We start from the raw sequence: 25,400 nt of genomic DNA on the forward strand, positions 1-25,400 counted from the left end.
TAAAATAATCAAAAAGGCAGAATATTAATATTGTGGCACAAACAGTAAATAAATGAGTAGATTAGGTTTGCTTCATTTTGCTCTAAATTAATCATTTTACAGTCTACATTATACATATATTCAGGATTCGGACAAACATTATGAAAGAAAAGTTAGTTGAGCTGCGATTGGTTGCTGTGGGAAAATTACTTTTTTTTTTTTCCCACACACTGTTTGATAAATCTCCCCCATTATGTGTTTTCATTTTAGGTCCAGATATGAGCCTTAGAGACTAAGAAATGCTTAGACTATGCAAAAAGTGAACAAATGCAATACAGAGAGTGTACTGACAAATTGATTCTTTTCACATTTTTTGCCCTTTAAAAACTTTTGTTCAAAACCCCTTTATGGTATGTTCACACGTACTATATATATATATAGGCCCTTGTCTTCTTCCTGGTTTTGTGCCCAACACGCCAGGCTATTCTCCAGCTGCAGCAATGTCCCGTCTTCACTAATGGTAGCCTGAGTGGCAGTGTCATGTAACGGCCTGGGGCCCCATAAAGAAGGCCGGGACTGTTACATGACACTGCCACTTAACCTATCACTGGCTGAGGTGGGACATTCTAGGGTGTTAAGGCTCACTATACCCCTTGTTACGTTCCTTGAGGGGTGTAGGTTTCCAAATAGTGTGCAATGTGGGGAGGGGGGGGGGGGTTATTGCTGTTCTTGCACCATGGGGGCTTCCTAAATGCGACATGCCTCCCAAAAACCATTTCAGCTAAATTTGCTCTCCAAAATCCTATTGTCGCCTCTTCTCTTCTGAACCCTGTAGTGCGCTCACAGAGTACTCTACATCCACATATGAGGTATTACCTTACTAGAGAGAAATGGGGTTACAAATTTTGGTGGCTTTTTCTCCTTTTATCCCTTGTAAAAATGAAAAACATGGGTCTACAAAAACATGCAAGTGTAAAAAAATGAAAATTTAGAATTTTCTCCTCCACTTTGCTGCTATTCCTGTTCTGTGAAACTCCTAAAAGGAAACTCCTAAAACTATCTGAATGTCATTTTAAATACTTTGAGGGGTGCAGTTTTTACAATGGGGTCATTTATGGGGTATTTCTAATATGAAGGCCCCTCAAATCCACTTCAAACTGAACTGGTCCCTGAAAAATTCAGATTTTGAACATTTTGTGAAAAATTGCTGCTAAACTTTGAAGCCCTCTGATGTCTTCCAAAAGTAAAAACCCGCCAACATAAAAGTATACATATTGTAAATATAAATCAAAGTTAGAAAAAGGCAAAATGTTCTAATTTTTCATCAAGAAATTATCCAAGTATCGACAAAAATTTACCACTATGCAGGGATGTGGAATTCCTATCGCCCGACGCCCGGGACAAGCAGTTCCGGGTACCGGGCAGGTGAATTTGTCCGGCCCTTAGCCCGGCTTCGGCAAGCAGGGCCGGACCTGACAAGTGCAGCGGCGCTCTGCAGACTATATGGAGCGGGCTCCCGACTCCTGCCCGCTCCATACTCTGCAGCCCGCCGGCAATAAAAACCTGTTTCCTCCAAAGCAGAGCAGGGGAGATGAGAAGCTGTGTATTTGTCTTCTCTCCCCTGCTCTGCAGACCTGCGGGGGGAGAATAGGGGGCGTGGCTTCTTGCTCCCCATGCAGACCTGCGTCCTCTGCCTTCACTCCCCCCAGCTGTAGCTTCGGAGAGCTGAGGGGAGGAGGCACGTCTGTACGGGGAGATTGTTGCGGCGCTCACAGGGGAGTATGGAGCGGGCTCAGGATTCCTGCCCGCTCCATACTCTGCAGCCCCCGGCTGTTCTCAGTAGCCGGGGGCCGCCGCTAATAGCCAGCATGCGTCGATCGCCGCAGCTGGCTATTAACCCTTTAGATCGCCGCTGTCAAAACTGACAGCGGCGTCTAAAGGGAGATGTGAATGCTCCCTGGTGGGCTAGTGGGGGGGAACGAAGGAATCTAATGATTCCTCATAAGTATAATAAAGTGTAAAAAAAAAAAAAAAAAAAAAAGAAGTTTTAATATAAGTTTGAAAGACACACATTAATACCCAGTGGTCTCCAAACTGTGGCCCTCCAGATGTTACAAAACTACAAATCCTAGCATGCCAGGAGAGCTGTTGGCTGTCCGGGCATGCTGGGAGTTGTAGTTTTGCAACATCTGGGGGGCCACAGTTTGAAGACCGCTGCATTAACCCATTCCAAAGTTCAAATCACCCCCTTTTCCTATATAAAAACATGTAAACATAATACAAATAAACATATTTGGTATCGCTTCATGCGTAATTGTACAACCTATTAAAATATAACATTATGTATCACGTACGGTAAATGTAAAAAAAAAAATACCAAACAAACAGAATTGCAATTTTTATAATATCCCAGAAAAAAAAGTTAAAAAGCGATTAAAAAGTCAGATCAATGCCAAAATGGTACCGATACAAAAAACAGATTATGGCGCAAAAAATTAGCCCTCATACAATTAAGCTACAGGGGTTAAAAAATGGCAATTAAAAAAATTTGAAAAAGTTCAGAATTAGTAAAACATGATGTAAACTATACAAATCTGGTATCGCTGTAATCAGGCGCCTAAAGTATAAAACTAACATGTTACCTCAACCACAAGGTAAATGGCGCAAGAAAAGAAAACCACCAAATCTGCAAAATTATCTTTTACTATTTCAATTTCACTTCCCTTGATATTTATTATTATTTTATTATTTTTTTTGGTTCAGAGAATATGTTATTGAAAAATTAAAAGGTATCCTTATAGTAGGTAGTAATGGATATTATAGGGCGAGGAGGAAAAAAACGAGAGAGTAAAAGCGAAAATTGGCCCGGACAAGTGGATCGTCATGAGGGACAAGTAGATTTTGCTCCATTTTAGTCCTGTGGACAAGTAGTTTTTTTAATAAAATTTCTACACCCCTGAGTATGTAAGTAGAAAATGTCACAAAAAAAAAAAACTCTCGGAATCAAATTCATAAGTAAAAGCATCCCAGAGTTATTAATACTTTAAATGACAGTGGTCAGATGTGCAAAAAATGCTCTGGTCCTTAAAGGGGTACTCCGCCCCTAGACATCTTATCCCCTATCCAAAGGATAGGGGATAAGATGTCAGATCGCCGCGGTCCCGCTGCTGGGGACCCCCGGGATCGCCGCTGCGGCACCGCGCTCTCATTACTGCACAGAGCGAGTTTGCTCTGTGCGTAATGATGGGCGATACAGGGGACGGAGCAGCGTGACCTCATGGCTCCGCCCCTTGTGACATCGCGGCGCATCCCCTTAATGCAAGTCTATGGCAGGGGGTGTGATGACCGCCATGCCCCCTCCCATAGACTTGTATTGAGGGGGCGGGCCGTGACATCATGAGGGGCAGGGCCATGACATAATGCTCCGGCCCCTGTATTGCCCGTCATTACGAGCAGAGTGATCTCGCTCTGTGCAGTAATGATAGCGCGGTGCCGCAGCGGCGATCCCGGGGGTCCCCAGCAGCGGGACCGTGGCGATCTGACATCTTATCCCCTATCCTTTGGATAGGGGATAAGATGTCTAGGGGCGGAGTACCCCTTTAAGGTCATGGGGGGAGATTTATCAAAACCTGTCCAGAGGAAAAGTTGATGAGTCTCCCATAGCAACCAATCAGATCGCTTCTTTCATTTTCAAAAATGAAAGAAGCGATCTGATTGGTTGCTATGGGCAACTCAAACTTTTCCTCTGGACAGGTTTTGAAAAATCTACCTCATAATGGGCTTGGTCCTTAATGGGTTAAAGACAAAAAAAGAATAACACAATGTTCCCTGAAATAACTTGAAACTGACAAAAGTAATAATCCATAATAATTTACTGAAAATGAACTCAAAGTCAGACATTGCTTTTGAATTTTGTTTCAACAGAATTATTTTGAAAAACAAAATAATGGAATTGGCCTGGACAAAAATGATGGTACCCCTAGTAAAGCTAGGAAACACTAAGGTACATCCAGCAATAACAGTCACAGGCGTCTCCAAACCTGTAATCAGTCAGTCTGCCTATATAAGGGTGAAAAGTAGCCATTGTGCTGGTCAATATCATGGTGTCCACCACAATGATCTTGGACCAAGGAGAAAATCAAGAGAGAAAATCATAGACAAGCATGTTAAAGGTAAAGGCAATAAGTCCATCTCCAAGCAGCTTGATGTTCCTGTGACTACAGTTGCACATATTTAGAATTTTAAAGGTCCATGGGACTGAAGAAGAAAATTGATGTCAACTTTCAAAAAGACATTAGAGGTAAACTCCAAGGTCAAGGTACATTAGTGTCAGATGGCACCATCTGTTGATGTTTGAGCCAAAGTGGACTTAAAAAAAAAAAAAAAAAAAAAAAAAAATAGTACTCCGGTGGAAAACATTTATTTTAAAAAAAATTTAAATCAACTGGTGCCAGAGAGTAAAACTGCTTTGTAAATTACGTCTATATCAAAATCTCGATCCTTCCAGTACTCATCAGCTGCTGTATGCTCCATAGGAAGTTTTTTTTATTTTTACATTTATTTTCTTTCTAACCACAGTGCTCCCTGCTGACACCTCTGTCCATGTCAGGAACTGTCCAGAGCAAAATAGGTTTGCTATAGGGATTTGATTCTGACATGGACAGTTCCTGACATGGACAGAGGTGTCAGCAGAGAGCACTATGGTCAGACAGAAAAGAAGTTCAAAAAGAAAAGAACTTCCTGTGGAGCATACAGCAGCTGAAAAGTACTGGAAGGATTAGGATTTTTAAATAGAAGTAATTTACAAATCTGTATAACTTTCTGGCACCAGTTCATTTAAACCTTTAATGGTTGACTGGTTCACTGTTGAAAGCATATCATAAAAAGGGAGTCTGGAATTTGACAAAATGCACACTGACAAGCCACAAAGTTTCTGGGAGAATGTCTTTTGGACAGACGAGACAAAACTGGAGCTTTTTGGCAAGTCACATCAGCTCTGTTTGCAGATGCAAAAATAAAGCATACAAAGAAAAGAACACTGTACCTACTGTGATGCATGAAGGAGGCTCGGTTATGTTTTGGGGCTGTTATGCTGCATCTGGCAAAGGGTGTCTTGAATCTGTATAGGACAATGAAATCTCAAGCATATGAAGGCATTCTGGAGTGAAATGGAGCTTTCAGGAAGCTTGGTCTCCATTGCAGGTCTTGGGTCCTTCAACAGGATAATGACCCAAAACATGCAGCTAAAAAAAAATGCCTAAGAGCAATGCATTAGATTATTCTGAAGTGGCCTTCTATGAGCCCTAATGTGAAGCCTATTGAAGATCTGTGGAAGGGGCTGAAGTCACCCTTTACACCTGAGACAGCAGTATCTTATAAAGGAGCGGGCCAAGATTACTGTAGACATCTCACTGAGAATTACAAAGATTCCTTAAAGGGGTGCTCCACTGGAAAACATTTTTTTATTAAAATCAACTTGTACCCAAAAGTTAAACTGATTTGTATATTACTTCTATTTAAAAATCTTAATCCTTCCAGTATTTATCAGCTGCTGTATGATCCACAGGAAGTTCTTTTCTTTTTGAATTTCCTTTCTTACTTACCACAGTGCTCTCTGCTGACACATCTGTCCATTTTAGGAACTGTCCAGAATAGGAACAAATCCCCATAGAAAACCTATCCTGCTCTGGACAGTTCCTGACATGGACAGAGGTGTCAGCAGAGAGTCAAACAGAAAGGAAATTCAAAAAGAAAATAACTTCCTGTGGATCATACAGCAGCGTATAAGTACTGGATGGATTAAGATTCTTAAATAGAAGTAATTTACAAATCTGTTTAATTTTCTGGTACCAGTTGATTTAAAAAGTTTTTCAGTGGAGTACCCCTTTAATCACAGTGACTGCCTCAAAAGGCTGTGCAACAAAATAAATAGAATGTTCAGGGAACCATTATTATTGTCCAGGTCATTATTCTATTTTTCAAAATGATTCTGTAAAACCAATTCAAAAGCAGTAGTTTTCAGTAAAGCTTCATTCATTATTACTTTTGTCAGTCTCAAGTTATTTCAGGGAGCATTGTGGGGTTTTCTGTCTTTAACGGAAGGTTACAAAAATGTTGTCCACATCTATATATGTGGCGGATTGCCTGCTGCAGATTTTATCATTGACAAACCAGCAGAAAATCCACAACAGAAAATATAGTATGTGTGAACATACCCTTAGAAGATAAAGCCAACCCAAAAGTTTAAAAAAAAAAAAAAAAAAACATTTACCAATGCACAATACACGATCCACGATGTGGTGATCACTAAAAGTGTAATCCATCTGCCTGCTTGCAACAGTTTCCAAAAACATTTAAAATCAGCAAGGTTATTAAAAGACAAGTTATCATGCCTGGAGCAAGCAATGTTCAAGTAGTGAAACTTGATACTAGGAACAGTCAAGTCAAGCTTGTTCACAGACAAAAATACACACATATATATAACATTGCTAAGAACAGTTCAAAACACAGTATCCAAAACATCAGGAAAGGAGAAAACACTTTTCATAATACATTGGACTTGGCAAATTAACAAGAATCCCCAAGAACACATATACACTGCTCAAAAAAATAAAGAGAACACTAAGATAACACATCCTAGATCTGAATGTATGAACTAATCGTAGGAAATACTTTTGTCTTTACATAGTTGAATGCGCTGACAACAAAATCACACAAAAATGATCAATGGAAATCAAATTTGTCAACCCATGGAGGTCTGGATATGGAGTCACACTCAAAATCAAAGTGGAAAACCACTCTACAGGCTGATCCAACTTTGATGTAATGTCCTTAAAACAAGTCAGAATGAGGCTCAGTAGTGTGTGTGGCCTCCACGTGCTCGTATGGTCTCCCTACAATGCCTGGGCATGCTACAGATGAGGTGGCGGATAGTCTCCTGAGGGATGTCCTCCCAGACCTGGACTAAAGCATTTGCCAACTCCTGGACAGTGGTGGTGCAACGTGGCGTTGGTGCATGGAGCGAGACATGATGTCCCAGATGTGCTCAATCGGATTCAGGTCTTGGGAATGGGCAGGTCAGTCCATAGCATCATTACCTTCCTCTTGCAGGAACTGCTGACACACTTCAGCCAGTCCAGTCTAGCATTGCCTTGATTTAGGAGGAACCCAGGGCCAACCGCACCAGCATATGGTCTCACAAGGGGTCTGAGGATCTCTACCTGATGGCAGTCAGGCTATCTCTGGCAAGCACATGGAGGGCTGTGCGGCCCCCCAAAGAAATGCCACCCCACACCACTGCCAAACTGGTCATGCTGGAGGATGTTGCAGGCAGCAGAACGTTCTCCACGGCAGGGCTCTGGCAGTGCTCCTCTTTGCACAAAGGCGGAGGTAGAGGTCCTGCTGCTGGGTTGTTTCCCTCCTACAGCCTCCTTCACATCTCCTGATGCCTGTCTCCTGGTAGCCCCTCCATGCTCTGGACACTACACTGACAGACACAGCAAACCTTCTTGCCACAGCTCGCATTGATGTGCCATCCTGGATGAGCTGCACTACCTGAACCACTTGTGTGGGTTGTAGACTTCATCTACACTAAAGTGAAAGCACCACCAGCATTCCCAAAGTGACCAAAACATCAGCCAGCAAGCATAGGAACTGAGAAGTGGTCTGTTGTCACCACCTGTAGAACCACTCCTTTATTGGGGGGGGGGTGTCTTGCTAATTGCCTATAATTTCCACCTGTTGTCTGTTCCATTTGCACAACAGCATGTGAAATTGATTGTCAATCAGTGTTGCTTCCTGAGTGGACAGTGTGATTTCACAGAAGTGTGATTGACTTGGAGTTACATTGTGTTGTTTAAGTGTTCCCTTTATTTTTTTGAGAAGTATAGTTTATCTGTAGTTATGAACAATGATGATAATGCATCAGAAAATGATATGAAATAGAATAAGAATGGAAACTGGTGAAGTCTAAATTACTTCCGTGCAATGGAAAAAATGCTAGAGAACACTGGAGCAAATTCTTGCCACAACACAGACAATAGGCTGTCAGACATAAAATAGTCATCCATTTACTGGCAGCAGATATGTTTCTTAGCACACAAGGTTAAAACAGCAGCCAAACCCATTCAGCATTTCCACTTCATGGAATACAGGGCCCTCAAGACTCAAGTACCTAATAATCATCATTTCACAAGTTTCCTGACAAAGGAAATATGATCCTGCTATAGTCATCTAACATCATAGAAATATATACAGATAGCAGCTCCATAATTGTTAGGATGGATGTACAATAACCTACTGACGTGTTATTAGAACTACCAGGCAGCCGCCTCATTTCCTTCACAAATCCTCATGTGGAGCTGCAAGTCACAGCTTCCTAAATAGTCGTCTCAAGATATTAACAGGGACATTTTAGTTAGTTGGTAGACTTTTTTTTGCAGGGTCTGTAATAGTCCAGCATCACAGCAAATGTCATCTTAAAACTTTATTAATGTGTTTTAGAATAACCCCTTAACATAGCCATAAATAGCCAAATGAATAACACTTTACATAGAAGAAATAGGAATAACTCCTTAATCATAGTCCTAACCAAGGCTAAGCTGTTAATGACAAGGCTCATGTTGGCATATGTGCATGTCTGGATTGTTATAATGAATCGATAAAGATGGAAGATTTCACTGACAGCAGGGTCGCTGACACTAACCTGAATATACACATACAATATTACCGGGTAAAAATAGTTGCAGCCATTCAGGACATATTCATCTTGAACAGAGGAATGACATACCGTATATACTCGAGTATAAGCCGAGTTTTTCAGCACGATTTTTCGGGCTGAAAATGCCCCCCTTGGCTTATACTCGAGTGAACTCTCTGCCTGTCAATCCCTTCTCAGTGGTCTTCAACCTGCGGACCTCCAGATGTTGCAATACTACAACTCCCGGGGCATGCTGGGTGCTGTAGTTTTGAAACCTCTGGAGGTCCGCAGGTTGAAGACCACTGTGGCCTTCGTCATCATCCAGCCCCCCCCCCCCCCCCTTTTGTTTTGTACTCACCTCCCCTCGGCAGGAAGTTAGGGTGAGCTGGTCCGGGCCATCTATGCTGCAGGGACCGTCGTTCGGGGCTGTCCATTTTCACCGGGGGGGGGGGCCCTCTTCTCCACTCCGGGCCCGGCCCCAGACTAGTGACGTTGCCTTGACGACGCACATTGCGCATGAACGTCCCTGTGCGTCGTCGTCAAGGCAATGTCACAAACCGCGGAGAAGAGGGCCCGAAGCGCGGAGAAGAGGGCCCCCTGGTGAAAATGGACAGCCCCGAACGACTAACCATCCCCAGCAGACGTCCCTGCAGCTCACCCTAACGTCCCGCCGAGGGGAGGTGGGTACAAAACAAGAGGGGGGGGGGGCTGGATGATGACGAAGGCCGCAGTGGTCTTCCGGGCTTCCGATGGCTGTCCGGGCATGCTGAGAGTTGTAGTTTTGCAACATCTGGAGGTCCGCAGGTTGAAGACCACCGATGAAGGGATTGACAGGCGGTGATGATGAAGGGGGAGGGGATGATGACGGGGGTCTGGATGATGACGGGGGTCTGGATGATGACAGGGGGGGGGGGGGGGAAATGATGACATGGGGGATGATGTATTTCCCACCCTAGGCTTATAGTCGAGTCAATAATTTTATTTTATTTTTTTTCTCTCTTCCTGTTTTTTTTGGGGGTGAAAATAGGGGCCTCGGCTTATATTCGGGTCGGCTTATACTCGAGTATATACGATATGTCCATAAGGGTGTCCGCTGTGGCAATTTCCTGTCTCTTTTAGTCTATCAAAACAGGAGAAGAACCCCTTATAAGCGGGGGTTTTCTCTCTTTCTACACAAACATCATTGGTTATCCTTTTATCTGTTCTATTACTCATTTTTTGTATAGCAAAATGGGATTGGGAACTCTGTTGTTTTAAAGGAGTACTGCAGCCATATAACACTTATTCCCTATCTGCAGGATAGGGGATAAGTGTCTGATCGCAGGGGGTCCTACCGTTGGGACCTCCCTTGATCTACTGTACGGGGCCCCAGCTTAGCCGGGGCTCTCCCCATGCAGGAGGCGTGTCGGACGATGGGTGAGGTAGAAATGCAGCATTCGTACATCCTCGACTCTCCTATAGAGCTGAATGGAGGGGGAGTGTCTGTCGAGCTCTTAGTGAGTAAGAACACCAGCTAAATACAACCCCAATGGTGGGCAACCTATTTATCTTTAAAAAAATAATTGATTAATAATTATGGAGGTTGAAACCCCCCCAAAAAAAAAAACTTTTAAATATATTGATGACTATCTTTGTACCATATGGTGAAGTTTTGGAAATATTATAATATGCACATTAAATATAAATTTCTGTAATAAACATAACAATGCCCCTTACCATTGAAGCTCCTCTCCAAGCCTCTCGGAGGCATCCTCTGGGAGTACATTGTACATGTCATCTTCTTCAAGCTTTCTTTTGTGACCAATAATAAAAAGAGAATTGAGCCAACTGAAAATAAAGAGAGAAAAAAAGAGTAAACTTTATATTCTCCAATGTAACATGATAGTAAGATAATGTTATGTCAATACCCACCCGCAGTATTTTGCCAGAATGGTCTTCTCATGGAATAATAGAAGGCAGATTGTCACTGCTACTTTTAGTGAAACATTCAATCACTGTGTAGCCCTAGCCTAAAACCCTATATGAACCATGCAGAAAAGAAATACAGTGACCCTCCGACCTACGATGGCCCCGACATACGATAATTTCAACATATGCATGTTGAAGGCAGCATCAACATACGATGCTTTTGTATGTCGGGGCCATCGCATAAGCGGCTATCCGGCAGCGCAGACTGCTTCAGCTGCCGCCGGATAGCCGTTTACGGTGCCCCGTGAGCTCCGGTGACGATCACTTACATGTCCTCGGGGCTCCGGCGCATCCTCTTGGGGATCCCCTGCATCGTTTGTGCTCTCCATCGACATCATGAAGTCGCTGCACACGCCGTCCCATCATCCAATAGGAACGACGTGCGTAGCGACGGGATGGCGGCGACGGAGAGCGCGGATGACGGGGAAGCAGAGGCCTTGGCGGAGCGTCGGGGACACCTCGGGGACGCGGCAACATCCCGGGCAGCGGTGACGGTCCGGAGCGGCGGGGACAGGTGAGTACAACTTCCTCTAACAATGGTCTACAACCTGCGGACCTCCAGATGTTGCAAAACTACAACACCCAGCATGGCCGGACAGCCAACGGCTGTCCTGGCATGCTGGGTGTTGTAGTTTTGCAACATCTGGAGGTCCGCAGGTTGTAGACCACTGTTCTATACTTTACATTGCACGAAATCCCTCAACATGCGATGGTTTCAACAAACGATGGTCCGTTTGGAACGGATTACCATCGTATGTTGAGGGACCACTGTATCTACTACCTGGTAGGTCTGTACAGAGTTAAACTGCATTCTCAACAAAAAGTACACATACTAGTTGGCAAAACCTCTAGACCAGGCATGAATAAAACCCTTCATACATTTAGAGTCCAGCATTTTACTTTGCTACCAAACCTCAAAACTAATGTTTAGATTTGTAATTAGAAGAAGCAGGATATAGTGCAAATGAAATCTATGTACTACTAGAAACAAACCTGTAGTATAGACGATAAATAAAACCAATAATAGGAAAGTGCTGGGATGTTTATGTATGTTTTGGTATAACTTTCAGCTATTAGTCTCTGGGAGTTTACATAATCTCCATAGTTATTTCCATGAGAGAAGAAGTAAGACAGTCAGGTGTGAATGCAGGTAAAGTGTTACATAAAGGACCATGGGTGTGCAAAGGAAAAGTTGCCCAGTTGCCCATAGCAACCAATCCGATTGCTTTTTTATTTTTATTTTGCAGAGGCCTTGGTAAAAATGAAAGAAGAGAGCTGATTGGTTGCTATGGGCAACTTTTCTACCTGACAGGTTTTGATAAATCTCCCCCCATATGTACAATTGGAGTTCTATGTAAACCTAGGTGAAAAAAGCATAAGGAAGAGAATTTAATTATTATTACTTTATTTATTAACATTGTGCACTAAACTTGCACCAAAATGTCCCTGTGTTGTATTTGTACTCTGTTCACTTCTTTCAGGTATTTTTTCAAATGTGGGCCAAAAATTTACTTTAATAGAAAAAGGATAAATAAATTTAAAAAAATTGTGAAACTTGGGTGCATTGCCAATGCACTAATTTCCCATTCCGCCACAACCCAAGGGTGCTCTATTGGATTGAGATCTGGTCACTATGGAAGCCATTGGAGTCCAGTGTACTCATTGTCATGTTCAAGAAACCAGTTTGAGATTGTGTAAGCTTTGTCACATGATGCATCAAAAGATAAGTACACCTAGGGCTGGGCGGTGTACTGGTCCATACCGAATACCGAATTTTTTGGGCTGCACGATATGAATTTTCCCCCATACCGCAATACCGGTTGGGCCCCTCCCCCTCGGGAATGTATCATCAGCCCAGCGCAGCGCTGTCCCCACATCGGGGAACTAATCCTATGTGACCCGCCAGCGCTGTTCTGCCACCCCCCCCCCCCCCCACAATTAATGATCAGCCCAGCGGGGTACTACTCACATATGTCACCTTCAAGCACTGCCCTCCTCCTCTTTGTTGGGGGTCGCCGGAACTCTATACTGTATGCCAGTGGTCTCCAACCTGCAGATCTCCAGATGCTGCAAAACTACAACTCCCAGCATGCCCGGACAGCCAACGCAAAATATTGCTATTATCTAAGCACTACTGGGTAGAGAAACAGTGGGCCGTACAATGGAGGGGCCGGCTGTGCGCATGGGAGCCGACAACACCGGAGCAGAGCCTGGCTCCGGCAGTAAGCTTAGCTCCCATGCAGCACAGCCTGGCTTGGCCCCTTCAGTATGCAGCCTGTGTCTCCTGCCAGTAGGGCCCAGCACTGGGAAGAGGTTAACCCCACCACGGTAAGCCACCATTGATAAATGGTGCAGCCATGCGGTGGGTCTAGGAAGAGAGCTCAGGAGCTAAGCTCGCTTCATAGTGGCTAATACTGGACATCACCAATCCGGGTGATGTCCAGCATTAACCCCTTAGACGCTGTGATCAAAGTTGATTGCAGCGTCTAAAATGCAGAGGCAAGTGCCAGTAGCTCAGTGGAGCTGATCAGGACACCCGTTGCAAAATGGCGCCGGTCCCGATCAGCTGAGAGGGGGAGTGGAGGTTCCCTACCTTCGTCCGTCCGGTCTGATCAGCGCTCCAATTATGCAGGCCGCCTCAGCAGCCTGTAGTAATGGAGTGCCGATAACACTGATCAATGCTATGTTTAGGGCACAGCAAAAGACCGGAAGTACTGTAATAGGGGGAGATTTATCAAAACCTGTGCAATGGAAAAGTTGTCCAGTTGCCCATAGCAACCAATCAGATTGTTTCTTTCATTTTTCACAGGCCTTTTCAAAAATAAAAGAAGCGATCTGATTGGTTGCTGCATGGAAGTTTTGCTACATATTCAGTGATAGTTTATTCAAATTTACACCAATGTTGTGCCATAATTCATTTGACAACCCACCAATTTAATGATCCATTTTCCTATATTTTTCTAGGAGTTCAAAAGTTTATACAAACGTGACAAATTTTTTCCCCCATATTCCAACTTACCAAACCCTCAAAAATTCAATGATTTTTTTATAGCGAAACTATTTTTATCTATCGTAAAAGCCACCATATATTTAATTTGGATATAGTAAAACATGTAATTATCCTTCATCCCAAAGTGTTTAAATTCGTACAAAATTCAATTTTCAAACATTTGACTGACCCAAAAAATTTTTTTTTAAATTATATATATATATATATATATATATATATATATATATATATATATATATATATATATTTCTTCCAATAATTGCTTTCGCAAGTCAGTAATTCTGTGAAATTCCTATTCCCCCACAGTGGCATGAAGTTCATACTATTTACTCCTATTAGACTCCCTCTCAATGAGCACCATATTTTGTCACATTTTCCCAAAAGGTTACCCAACCCCCGATCCTTTTCCACCAAAGATTCTAGTTCACGGAATACAAAATTATTTACTAAACCCTTATCTTTTACCAATTTACTAAGAAAGGAAAAAACTAGTGCAACGGTAGTGTTCATGTAGCCTAGATTGGGTATCATTGTAATCATATGGACCTACAGAATAAAGATAATGGGGTAGATTTATAAAAACCTGTCCAGAGGAAAAGTTGCTGTACTGCCCATAGCAACCAATCAGATTGCACTGCATAGAATCAAATCCCTCCCACCCTCACAATTGACTAAATTGTGTTTTTTTTTTTTTTTTTTTTTTTTTTTCAATTTCTCCCAAAATATTTTCTGTTTCGCCATAGATTCTGTGGTAAAATGAGTGATGTCCTTACAAAGTACAATTGGTGGCGCATAAAACAAGCCCTCAGATGGGCACCTATTAGCAGCCAGGGACCGCTGGTAATGACAGACATCCATGATCACGCTGATGTCCGCCATTAACCTCTCAGATCCTGTGAGCAATACAGATCACGGCATCTGCAGCAATGTGCATGTTTAAATAGATCATCTGTTATGGCGGCAGGAGGTCCAGTCATCTGCCTCTGGCCGTCTCCTGAGGTCTCCTGCTCTGGTGTGAGATCGAGCAGATCAGAGCAGAATATCGCCGATAACACTGATCAGTGCTATGCCCTATGCATAGCACTGAACAGTATTAGAAATCAAATGATTTGCTATAGATAGGGGACTATGGGTGCATAAAAAGTGTAAAACAAAAAGTAAAAATATTTCAAAAAAAAGTTAAAGTAAAAATAAATAAATAAAAAAAAGTGAAAAATACCCTCCCCCCCCAATAAAATGGAAATGGTCCCTTTTTCCCCCCATTTTAACCCCACAAAGCATAAAGAAAAATTTAATAAACATATTTGGTATCACCGCGTCACTAAATGTCCAAACTATCAAAATAAAATGTTAATGATCCAGTACGGTGAACTGCTGAAATTCTCAGACCAGCCCATCTGGTGCCAATAACCATATAAAATTCAAAATCACTTAGTATATAGATAGACGATACAATGTGTCTCCTTTCCCTAATAGCTAGCTAAGTCAATAGTTTGCAACTAAGAGTAAGATTAGCCTAGACAGTCTGAAAATGCAACAGATATATCAAACAGCCTGAGCCACTGTGATAAATCTGCAACATTCTTATAGACTGTCAATCCGGCACGGAGATTCCGCTGCAGCAGAGTCCTGTTGAATTCAACGGGATTCTGCTGTGTTTTGCATTCCCCCAACTCTGCCCCCCCATTTGCCACATTATTTCCCGTCCTCCTCTGGGGATTTGGATTTATCGGCATATTACAATATTACACGCATGTAGGGTTTCTGTCTCATGTTTAGGGCATGTTACATGACAATTAATACGTTATTTTTATCAGAAACAAAAGAGCAAAATGAATTAGCCAAAAGAGCATCAGATAAGACTGGATAATTACATAGATTTTTCCTTTCCAGGTAGACGCCCCAGAAATTATTTTAAGAAGACCTAGTTCATAAAAAATCCAAGAATGCTTCTAATGACATTGGCCATGCTTCTGACAGTAACTATCTGCATGCTGCCCTATTGTGTGAGCAATAGATCTCACTGAACGGAAACAAGGATTTTGGAAAGTAGTGCTATTAATTGTTCTTTGAAGATCCCTTGAGAATTTCTTACCCAGTGCTTACAGAACCTGAATACATGAGGCCTCCCAAGTAGTGGTCCCAGGTATTGTTACTACAAGGAGTACAATTCAGATGGTAAACCTATTCTTTGTATTAATACTGTAGATTTTATGACCGATTCAGACACAGCAGATAAAATTCTCCAGCAAATGTGAAAGTATATATGCATGTGTTCCACAGCTTTAGTGTCGTACACAGCAGGGGGGAGAGGGTAGTGGATGCTAACTGGGAGTAGTAGGTGATGTCAGGTGGCAGGGTGGTGTTGCTAACCTGATGGTCCATGTTGAACCCAAATACTGTACTCATGTCTAATAAGTTGTCCCTGTGGTTTGAATTGCAGGAATGAAAAATCCGTACATTCAGCAGGGAGAGTCAAGTCTCCATTCTAGAGATCATAAGTGCTCCCAGGTCATACCCCGTGGGTAGGGAATACATTTTTAAGAGAAGGAATCAGTAACACCACAAAAAGTTGCAGCCCTAGCTAAACCACAGATGATTTGTTTCATCCCAGCTCAGTTGTATTCATACATTTTATTAATGCAGCTGGGTCATGTGAAGTGGTCTCTCTATGTAATTAACCTTCTATTAATTACATTATCACTTATAAGATCCTTCATGGTCAGCCCTTAAGACCCCTCTCCTCAGACAGCCCTTAAGACCCCTCTCCTCAGAGACCCACCCTTTTTGTTGCCCTGTATATCTCCACACACAGCTGATAAAGATAAGAATGTCTGACAAGGGGGACTGGAAAAGCAGTGAGGATAGTAGGCAAGTCTATACGGTGATAAAAGAGGTACTCCGCCCCTAGACATCTTATCCCTTATCCAAAGGATATAGGATAAGATGCCTGATTGCAGGGGCCCCGCTGCTGGGGACCCCCACCATCTCTCCTGCAGTATCATGACGTCACAGTCCCACCCCTCCCATTAGCTTGACTTGAGGGGGCGGAGCGTGACAACATGAGGGGGAGGGGCCATCACGTCAAGAGACTGCAGGAGAGATCGCAGGGGTCCCCAGCGGCAGGAACCCAGCGATCAAACATCTTATCCCCTATCCTTTGAATAGGGGATCTAATGTCTAAGGGCGGAGTACCCTTTAACTACAGAGCTATACAACTCTCCTAATCACATTGACTGTATGCCGTGTGGACATTCTGTAGTGTCCTATATGATGCACCCTCATACTGCTTTCCTGCTCTTAATAGCTAATAGTGAAAATATTTTAAGTACTTTCACTCATACTGCGTTTTCTGCGGATTTGATGCTGTGTTCAATCATTTCCTTACATTGATTTACCAGCATCAAAATCACTGAATCAAATCTGCTACATCAAATCCACAGCAAACAAGGTAGATGTGAATGTACACTAAAGTTGCATATTATACTCTATACTGTGATTCAGGAGACAGTATATCACTTCTATCAGATCTATCACTTATAACAAATTCAGTGAGGAGATGCCAAACCCTTTGCAAAGCCAGAGGCATCATGGAAAATGTAGGCTGAGCAGTAGGAGAGACATATCATAGGGAAAATTGGAATGTCTCTCAGAGGAAGAAAGCTCATTCATACCACATCAATAATGTCTTCATAAAGGATGTACCAGTATACCAACATCTGGGGAACACCATTTACAGGTACATCTGAATATGTATATATCAAATAATGACATCCATGCATAAACAGAATAATAACCACAGTGAATTCATTCTTTGTACTGTACAACATAACGTGTAACAGGTAATAAGTAATAAACTGGTACAAATATCAACATAATACAAAAATATCATATACAGTCCAAATAGGCACTATTCTGTGTTTTAGAACTTCAGGGAAACTGATGAGACAAATCATAATCATATTGTGGAGGATAGGATTTCAGGCGTGTGAATGGCTTAGCCCAGATCTGACCTCTTAAATACTTTTCAGCTGGTTACAGAACAATTCGACTTTAGGGATCATACAGGATCTCTTTATGTTAGAATTAAAGGGGTACTCCATTGTAAAACTTTTTTTTTTTTTTTAAATCAACTGATGCCAGAAAGTTAACCCCTTAAGGTTGTTTTCCGTTTTTTCACTTTCGTTTTTTTCCTCCTTACATTTAAAAAATCATAACCCATTCAATTTTGCACCTAAAAATCCATATGATGACTTATTTTTTGCGCCACCAATTCTACTTTGTAATGAAATCAGTCTTTTTACACAAAACTCTACAGCGAAACGGGAAAAAATATCATTGGGAGACAAAATAAAATAAAATAAAAAACACCATTTTGTAACTTTTGGGGGCTTCTATTTCTACACCGTACACCTGATCTTTATTCTGTAGGTCCATACGATTAAAATGATACCCTACTTATATACGTTTGATTTTGTCGTACTTCTGAAAAAAAATCATAACTACATGCAGGAAAATGTATAAGTTTAAAATTGTCATCCCTATAGCTTTTTTTTTTTCCGCTTATGGGGTGTTATGGAGGTATGAGGGCTCATTTTTTGCACCGTGACCTGAAGTTTTTAGCGGTACCATTTTTGTTTTGATTGGACTTTTTGATCGCTTTGTATTCAGTTTTTCATTATATAAAAAGTGACCAAAAATACACTATCTTGGACTTTGGAATTTTTTTGCGCGTACGCCATTGACCATGCGGTTTAACGATATATTTTTATAATTCGGACATTTCCGCACGCGGCGCTACCACATATGTTTATTTACACAGTTTTTTTTTTAAATGGGAAAAGGGGGGTGATTCAAACTTTTATTAGGGAAGGGGTTAAATGATCTTTATTCACTTCTTTTGCAATGTTATAGCTCCCATAGGGAGCTATAACACTGCACACACTGATCTTTTACATTGATCACTGGTTTCTCATAGGAAACCATTGATCAAGGATTCTGCCGCTTGAATGCTCATGCCTGGATCTCAGGCACTGACCAGTCATTCAGCGATCGAACATCAGGAGGCAAGGTAAGGGACCCTCCTGCTGTGTCACAGCTGTTCGGGATGCCGCGATTTCGCCGCAGTGATCCCGAACAGCCCCCTGAGCTAGCCAGCAACGTTTTAGTTTCACTTTAGATGCGGCGTTCAACTTTGAACGCCACATCTAAAGGGTTAATAGAACGCAGCACTGTGATCAGTGCCGCGCGCTATTAGCCTGGGCCTGACCCGCTATAAACAGGAGCGGACTCAGGACGTACCTGTACGTCCTTGGTCTTTAAGAGGTTAAACAGATTTGTAAATTAATTCTATTTAAAAATCTTAATCCTTCCAGAACTTATCAGCTGCTGTATGCTCCACAGGATGTTGTATTTCTTTCTGGAGTTCTTATCAGTCTCACAGTACTCTCTGCTGACACCTCTGTCCGTATCAAGAACTGTCCAGAGCAAGAGAGGTTAGCTTGTACTCTGGACAGTTCCTGACATGAACAGATATGTCAGCAGAGAGCACAATGGTAAGACTGAAAAGAATTCCAGAAAGAAATAAAACTTCCTGTGGAGCATACAGTAGATGATAAGTACTGGAAGGATTGAGATTTTTAAATAGAAGTAATTTACAAATCTGTACAACTTTCTGACACCAGTTGATTTTAAGAAAATTGTTGTCCCCTTTAAAGGCTATGGACACCATTGAATACATTTTTTTCTTACTTTGTACTTATTATGGTGCAACATTTTTTCTTTATGTCTTTATTAAAAATATACCTAGATTATCTTCTACATCCTCTCTTTTACAGACTATTGGCTAAGTCTGTAAAAAAGATAGGATTGGTCAACTGCACATCTCCCTGTGCAAACTGGGTATATACCGTCAATAATTATATAAGTGAAGGGCCACACATATGAACAAGCAATCATTCATACAGCCCTTGTCACAAAAACTGAGCCATGTAAAGGATTTTGGTGAGCATCAATCTAATGGAGCGTATCGGGCAGATGTCTGCTTGACTAAAAGGATCCTTAGAAGTTATTAAGGAAGAGATAAGGACTAGAAAAAGACCTGTTAAAGCAGCTATTCTAATAAAAAAAAAAAAAAAACTGTAAGGGCTCGTTCACACAGCCGCCTGCTCCCGTCAAAAAATGCCCGTTATGCAACCCGTTTGCTAATTTTGCAAACGGGTTGTAAAGGGCTGTAAACAGATCCTATTGATCTCAATGGGATTTTTTTTTACAGTCCTTTATCACCCGCTTGCACCAGTTATGTTTCTAACCAGTTATTTTTGACGTACAAAAGACGTTCCATGCAATTTTTTTGCCCGTCAAAAATAACGGGTGAAAAACGGGTCTTTTAAATTTAACATTGAAGTCTATGGGAAACGGGTTACAAACAGGTTACCCTTTAATGTACCCGTTAGTCCCTGTTAATTTTAATCCGTTTTTCACCTCTATTTTCTTCTGAGCATGCTCAGAAGAGGTGGCATGAACCAGGAATTAACGGATTAAAAGGATATAATATAGGAGTTTTCAACCATTAAAAAAAAACGGGTTACTAGACCAGTTTGCAATCAGTTTGCACCCGTTGGTAACCCGTTTTTTTCATGTTCTGTTATTTTACTTGAACGGGTGAATATCGGGGCGGGAACCAACGCCTGCGTGAACTTAGGCTTTTTTTATTTGTCCCTTAGGCTATGTTTGTTGTGCCATAACTGCAAAGCAAGAATAAACAAATGCATTCAAAATGTGTTTATGGCCTTTAACCCCTTAAAGGGGTACTCCGGTGGTTAATTTTTTGACTATATGGCATCTTCTTTGCAAGTTTAGTTTTTTTGCAATATACATGTGTTATATGTTTTGGCAGCATGTGTGTGTTTACCTACCTGTTTGTTGGGCAGGAAGTTCTGTAGTTCAGAGGATTTTCTTTTACTGTCGTCCACCAGGTTCTGAGTCTTCTGAATCTCTTGTGGACAAGACGTCAGAGCTTTTTTTCTCTCTGTCTGCATGACAGTTATAAGCCACGCCCCCTCATCTCCCCCCTCCCGAGTTCTGCATGAGAAGCCATAGTACACAGCTCCTTATCTCCCCTCCCCCCCCTGCTCTGCTCCTGAGGACGCAGGTCTGCACAGGAGAACGGAACACAGAAGATAAATGTGTTATCTGAAGAGGAGGATGAGAAAGTGCACGGGCCAGGGATGTACAGACCACAGGGGAAGAAATCTCATACTGGATCTCTATATGTGAGGGAGGGGAGGGGGACTCCTGAATGACACATGCTGGGAATTGTAGGTTGTAGTCCCTGTTATGTGTGAGTATGCTAGTGTTTCCAAACCAGTGTGCCTCCAGCTGTTGCAAAACTGCAGCTCCCAGCATGCCCTGACAGACTTTGGGCATGCTGGTAGTTGTACATTTGCAACAGCTGGAGGCACACTAGTTGGGAAACACTGTTCTAGCCTATTCAGCATACACATCATGTTACACCAGTGTTTCCCAACCAGTGTGCCTCCAGCTGTTACAAAACTACAACTCCTAAGGCTGTCAGGGCATGCTGGGAGTTGTAGTTTTGCAACACCTGGAGGCACCCTGGTTGGGAAACACTGGTGCATGCCCTATAGAGGTGTGGTGAACTACAACCCCCAGGAGACCACAGAGGCAGCATGCTGGTGTTATACCACAGACTGAAGACTCCTGAATGACATGCTGGGAGTTGTAGTCCCTTTTGTGTGTGTATGCCAGTGTATCCCAACCAAGGCTGATTATATTAGTGTGCTGTGTATAAGGGGCCTGACCCGGGAAAATAGTAGAATGGGTAAAGGGCGGAACAAACAAACAAAGGATCTGCCCCAAACCAGCAAGGCATGAGGCATGCTGGGATTTGTAGTTTTCAGCACAGCAAGAAACAGGAAATAGAAGCAAAGATAGGAAAACAAAGTGGGGGATAAAAAGACAACAAATAACGGAAAAAGAGTAGGCTAAACAACAAGAATAGAAATGAAACAAGACAAATAGGGTAAGTCAAAAATGGAAAAACACGTTGACCACCGGAGTACCCCTTTAAGGACTCCGATCATTTGGACAATTTTGTCTTCTAAAAATCATAACTCTTATATTTTCATCCACAGACTAGTATGAGGGCTTGTTTTTTGCGCGACCAGTTGTCCTTTATAATGACATCACTCATTTTACCATACAATGTATGGCGCAAAAAAATATATATATATTTGTGTGGGGAAATTGATAAGAAAACCGCAATTTTGCTAATTTTGGAAGGTTTCGTTTTCATGCTGTACACCTTACGGTAAAATAGACCTGTTTTCTTTATTCTGTTTGTCAATAAGATTAAAATGATACCCATGATTACATACTTTTCTATTATACCGCTTAAAACAAAATTGCAAACTTTTTAACCAAATTAGTGCGTTAAAAATCCCTCTATTTTGCTGACCTATAACTTTTTCATTTTTCCGTCTAAGCGGCGGTATGAGGGCTAATTTTTTTGTGCCGTGATTTGTAATTTTTTTTTATACCACATTTGCATATATAGAACTTTTAACACATTTTTTTTATCAATTTTTTTGGAATAAAATGTTATAAAAAAAGCTATTTTGGACTTTTTTTTTGACGTTCGTGCTGTTCACCATATGGGATAATTAACATTATATTTTAATAGTTCGGATATTTACGCACGCAGCAATACCAAACATGTTTATTAAAAACTAATTTTTTTTTATGTATTTATTTTTACACTTTTTGGGGGTAAAATGGGGAAAAACAGACAATTTACATTTTTATTGGGGGAGGGGATTTTTTCAATTTTTTTAACTTTTATTTTTAAACTTTAATAGTCCCCATAGGGAACTATTTATAGCAATCATTTGATTGCTAATACTGTTCAGTGCTATGCATAGGACATAGCACTGATCAGTGTTATGGGATATCTTCTGCTCGATCTCAGACCAGAGCAGAAGACGCCGGGAGACGGACGGAAGCAGGTGAGGGGACCTCAGTCCACCATCACAGATGATCGGATCTACGCGGCAGCACTACGGGCGATCAGATTGTCCACATTAAGTGCCGCACTTCTGCAGATGCCGTGATCTTTATTGATCACTGCATCATAGGGGTTAATGGCGGACATCTGTTGGCCATTACCGGCGGGCTCCGATGGTCGCGGTTATGTATAGGACGTAAATGTACGTTCTGGTGCATTAAGTACCACCTTACCAGGACTGTATCCCCCTTTTCCAGCCCACCGAAGCACCTGAACTTATTTATGCAGGCTAAGGTCAGCAACTGCCGAGCCGAGAAGTTTGTGACGAATCCAATCACTGTAACTTCGCTCATCTCAACTTTTATTCCACTTTTTATTTATTTATTTATTTTTACACTATTAGTCCCCATAGGGGACTTTTAGGAGGAATCGTTAGATTCCTCATACAAATCATTGAAATTCAATAGAACTCCATTGATCTGTGTGTTCTGTGCTTGATTGATAAAGCCTGATGAGCCAGGCGCTATCAATCTCAGAGCCGCAGCAGCCAGGGAATGAGATATAAGCCCTCCGGCTACCTCCACAGTGGATTGCCCCCCCTGCGATAGCCACCCGCATATCGGCTATTAACGGCGGCTCCCAGCTACAGGAATCAGCTAGGGGCCAGCCGGTATGATTGTAGTTTTGCAAGAGCAGAGTTTTACAAAGATTGTACCCTCAGCTGTTGTAAAACTAAAACTCCCAAGGATGTGTGGGCATGCTGAGAGTTGTAGTTTTGCAACAGCTAAAGGCAACACTGCTCCTGCACAGTGCTGTACAAACACTGCTGCTCCAGCTGTTGCAATGCAAAACTACAACTCCCAGCATGCTTGAACAGCAAAAGCTTTCTGATTCCTGAATGACAAAGAAGCTGATCTGACATTCAGGAGTCTGTGAAAGCTGAATGACACACATAGTGACAGCTATGTTGATTAGTATCCAGCTTTACAAGGAATGGATACAAAATATATGAATAAAAACTACTAGGGATGTATGTCACATGCTCCTCCATAGGATGCCATGATACGGATGGCAGAACGGGACAGCGACCGTGATGAAGACGGGAGAACAGGGCAGCAGAGCGGCAACACCTGACAGGCGCAAGTGAGCAACTACAAAAGTGGGGGCTGCTGTCTACAAGGGGAGGGGCTGCGGTCTACAGGGGGACTGCTACTAATGTCTGCAGGGGGGGGCTGCTGTCTACAGAGGGCTGCTGCTAATGTCTGCAACTATCTATAATACCTACAAGGGGATACTACCTACTATTAAACAATCTTACAAAAAAAGTCACCTGCACTAACGTCAATTTACAGGCAGATAGTGCAGGTGACCCGGTTTCTACCTCTGCTAACCATGTGAACATCGGCGCAATTGCTCCGTAGACACAGGTCTCGCCGCCAATGCAAATTCCCTGTTCTACCCAATGGAGAAGAGAGAAATCTCGGCTCATACTACAGCATTCACCTCCATTGCACACAACAAGGAACCCACATATCGGCACAGTAAGCAGAGCCTGAAACCGTTTCACCCTGGTGTCAGATTCCCTTTAAAATAAAAGTACTTGTAATTGGTATCAGCGAGTACTAGAATTAATTCATCCATACTCGTACACAGTCTTAAAAAAAAAAATGGTATCGGGACATCCCTAAAAACTACTGTGCAGTGATTTGCAGACTGCCAGGCTGCTCCCAGATTCAGAGCAATTGAGTCCCCACAGTAAGGGAGAGAGATGGACATGCCCCCTCCATAAGGAAAGAACAAAAAGCAAGTGAGCTACATATAAAATGCTATTTGTTAGGGATATATAGGTCCTAGACACATAAAAATGATATGTACATGATCAGGGTTTGGTACCGAGTAACATATCAATGGAACATAAACAGAGGATACATAGGAAAGACTGAGCCTTCTCTTTTTAAATCACTTCATGGTTTTGTATATAATAACTTCAGTTAAAAACTTGTCTGTCTGAGAAAATGATTTGTGTGCATGAGCTTTATCTATTGTCATGCTGCAGTTCAGGTTTTGATTAAAGGGGTTATCTGGGAAAAATCTTTTTTCTTCAATATGCCTAGGCTGCATAAAAATAAACCTGGACTTACTTCCCACCACTCCCCCAATGCCTCCAGTATCACTTCCTCTGTTGCGGTTTTATTCCAGCTCCTGTGTGTACTGCGTCCCGGTACTTAAGGACCAAGGGTGTACCTGTAAACCCCGAATCCTTAAGCTGCGATCACGCTTCAGAGCAGCGAGTGTCGGCTACTATCAGTAGCCAGACACTTACTCCTAATGACAGACAGAGGCGCTCCCGCCGGTGCCAGTCATTAACCCTTTAGGCACTGTGATCAATGTTGATCACGGCATCTAAAGTGAAAGATAATCGGTAACTCAGAGGGGCTCATGGAATCCCCGCAACATGATCGTGGGGATTCCGTGAGCTAAAACGGCAGAGGAGGTCCCCTTACCTGCCTCCTGTCGCCGATCTAACTGATGTAGCCTGGCATAGCCAGGCTAAGATGGGTGGATAACCGATCACACTGTATAATGCTATGCCATAGGAATAGCATTATACAGTTGATGCAATATAGTAATTGCATATCAATTTCCCCTTTGGGGACTTAAAAAATTACATAAAACATCCTCCCCTAATAAAAAAAGAAAAATTAGCCTTATTTTCCTTT

The 25,400-nt window shown here is 42.2% G+C and overlaps 1 protein-coding gene across 4 annotated transcripts in view; it reads right to left on the minus strand.

The window, feature by feature from the left end:
- ABCC4 (ATP binding cassette subfamily C member 4) overlaps positions 1–25,400 on the minus strand; it is a 371,576-nt gene that overhangs the window by 325,761 nt on the left and 20,415 nt on the right. For 3 of the 4 annotated variants that reach the window (XM_056555595.1, XM_056555592.1, XM_056555593.1), the window contains exon 2: positions 10,394–10,504. In XM_056555595.1, the coding sequence (XP_056411570.1) occupies positions 10,394–10,504 (111 nt within the window). Of the gene's footprint in view, positions 1–10,393; positions 10,505–11,638; positions 11,737–25,400 lie in introns of those variants that run through there. The other variant, XM_056555594.1, reaches the window with a different exon arrangement.

Source organism: Hyla sarda, chromosome 2 (genome assembly GCF_029499605.1).
Source record: "Hyla sarda isolate aHylSar1 chromosome 2, aHylSar1.hap1, whole genome shotgun sequence".
Taxonomy (NCBI): Eukaryota; Metazoa; Chordata; class Amphibia; order Anura; family Hylidae; genus Hyla; species Hyla sarda.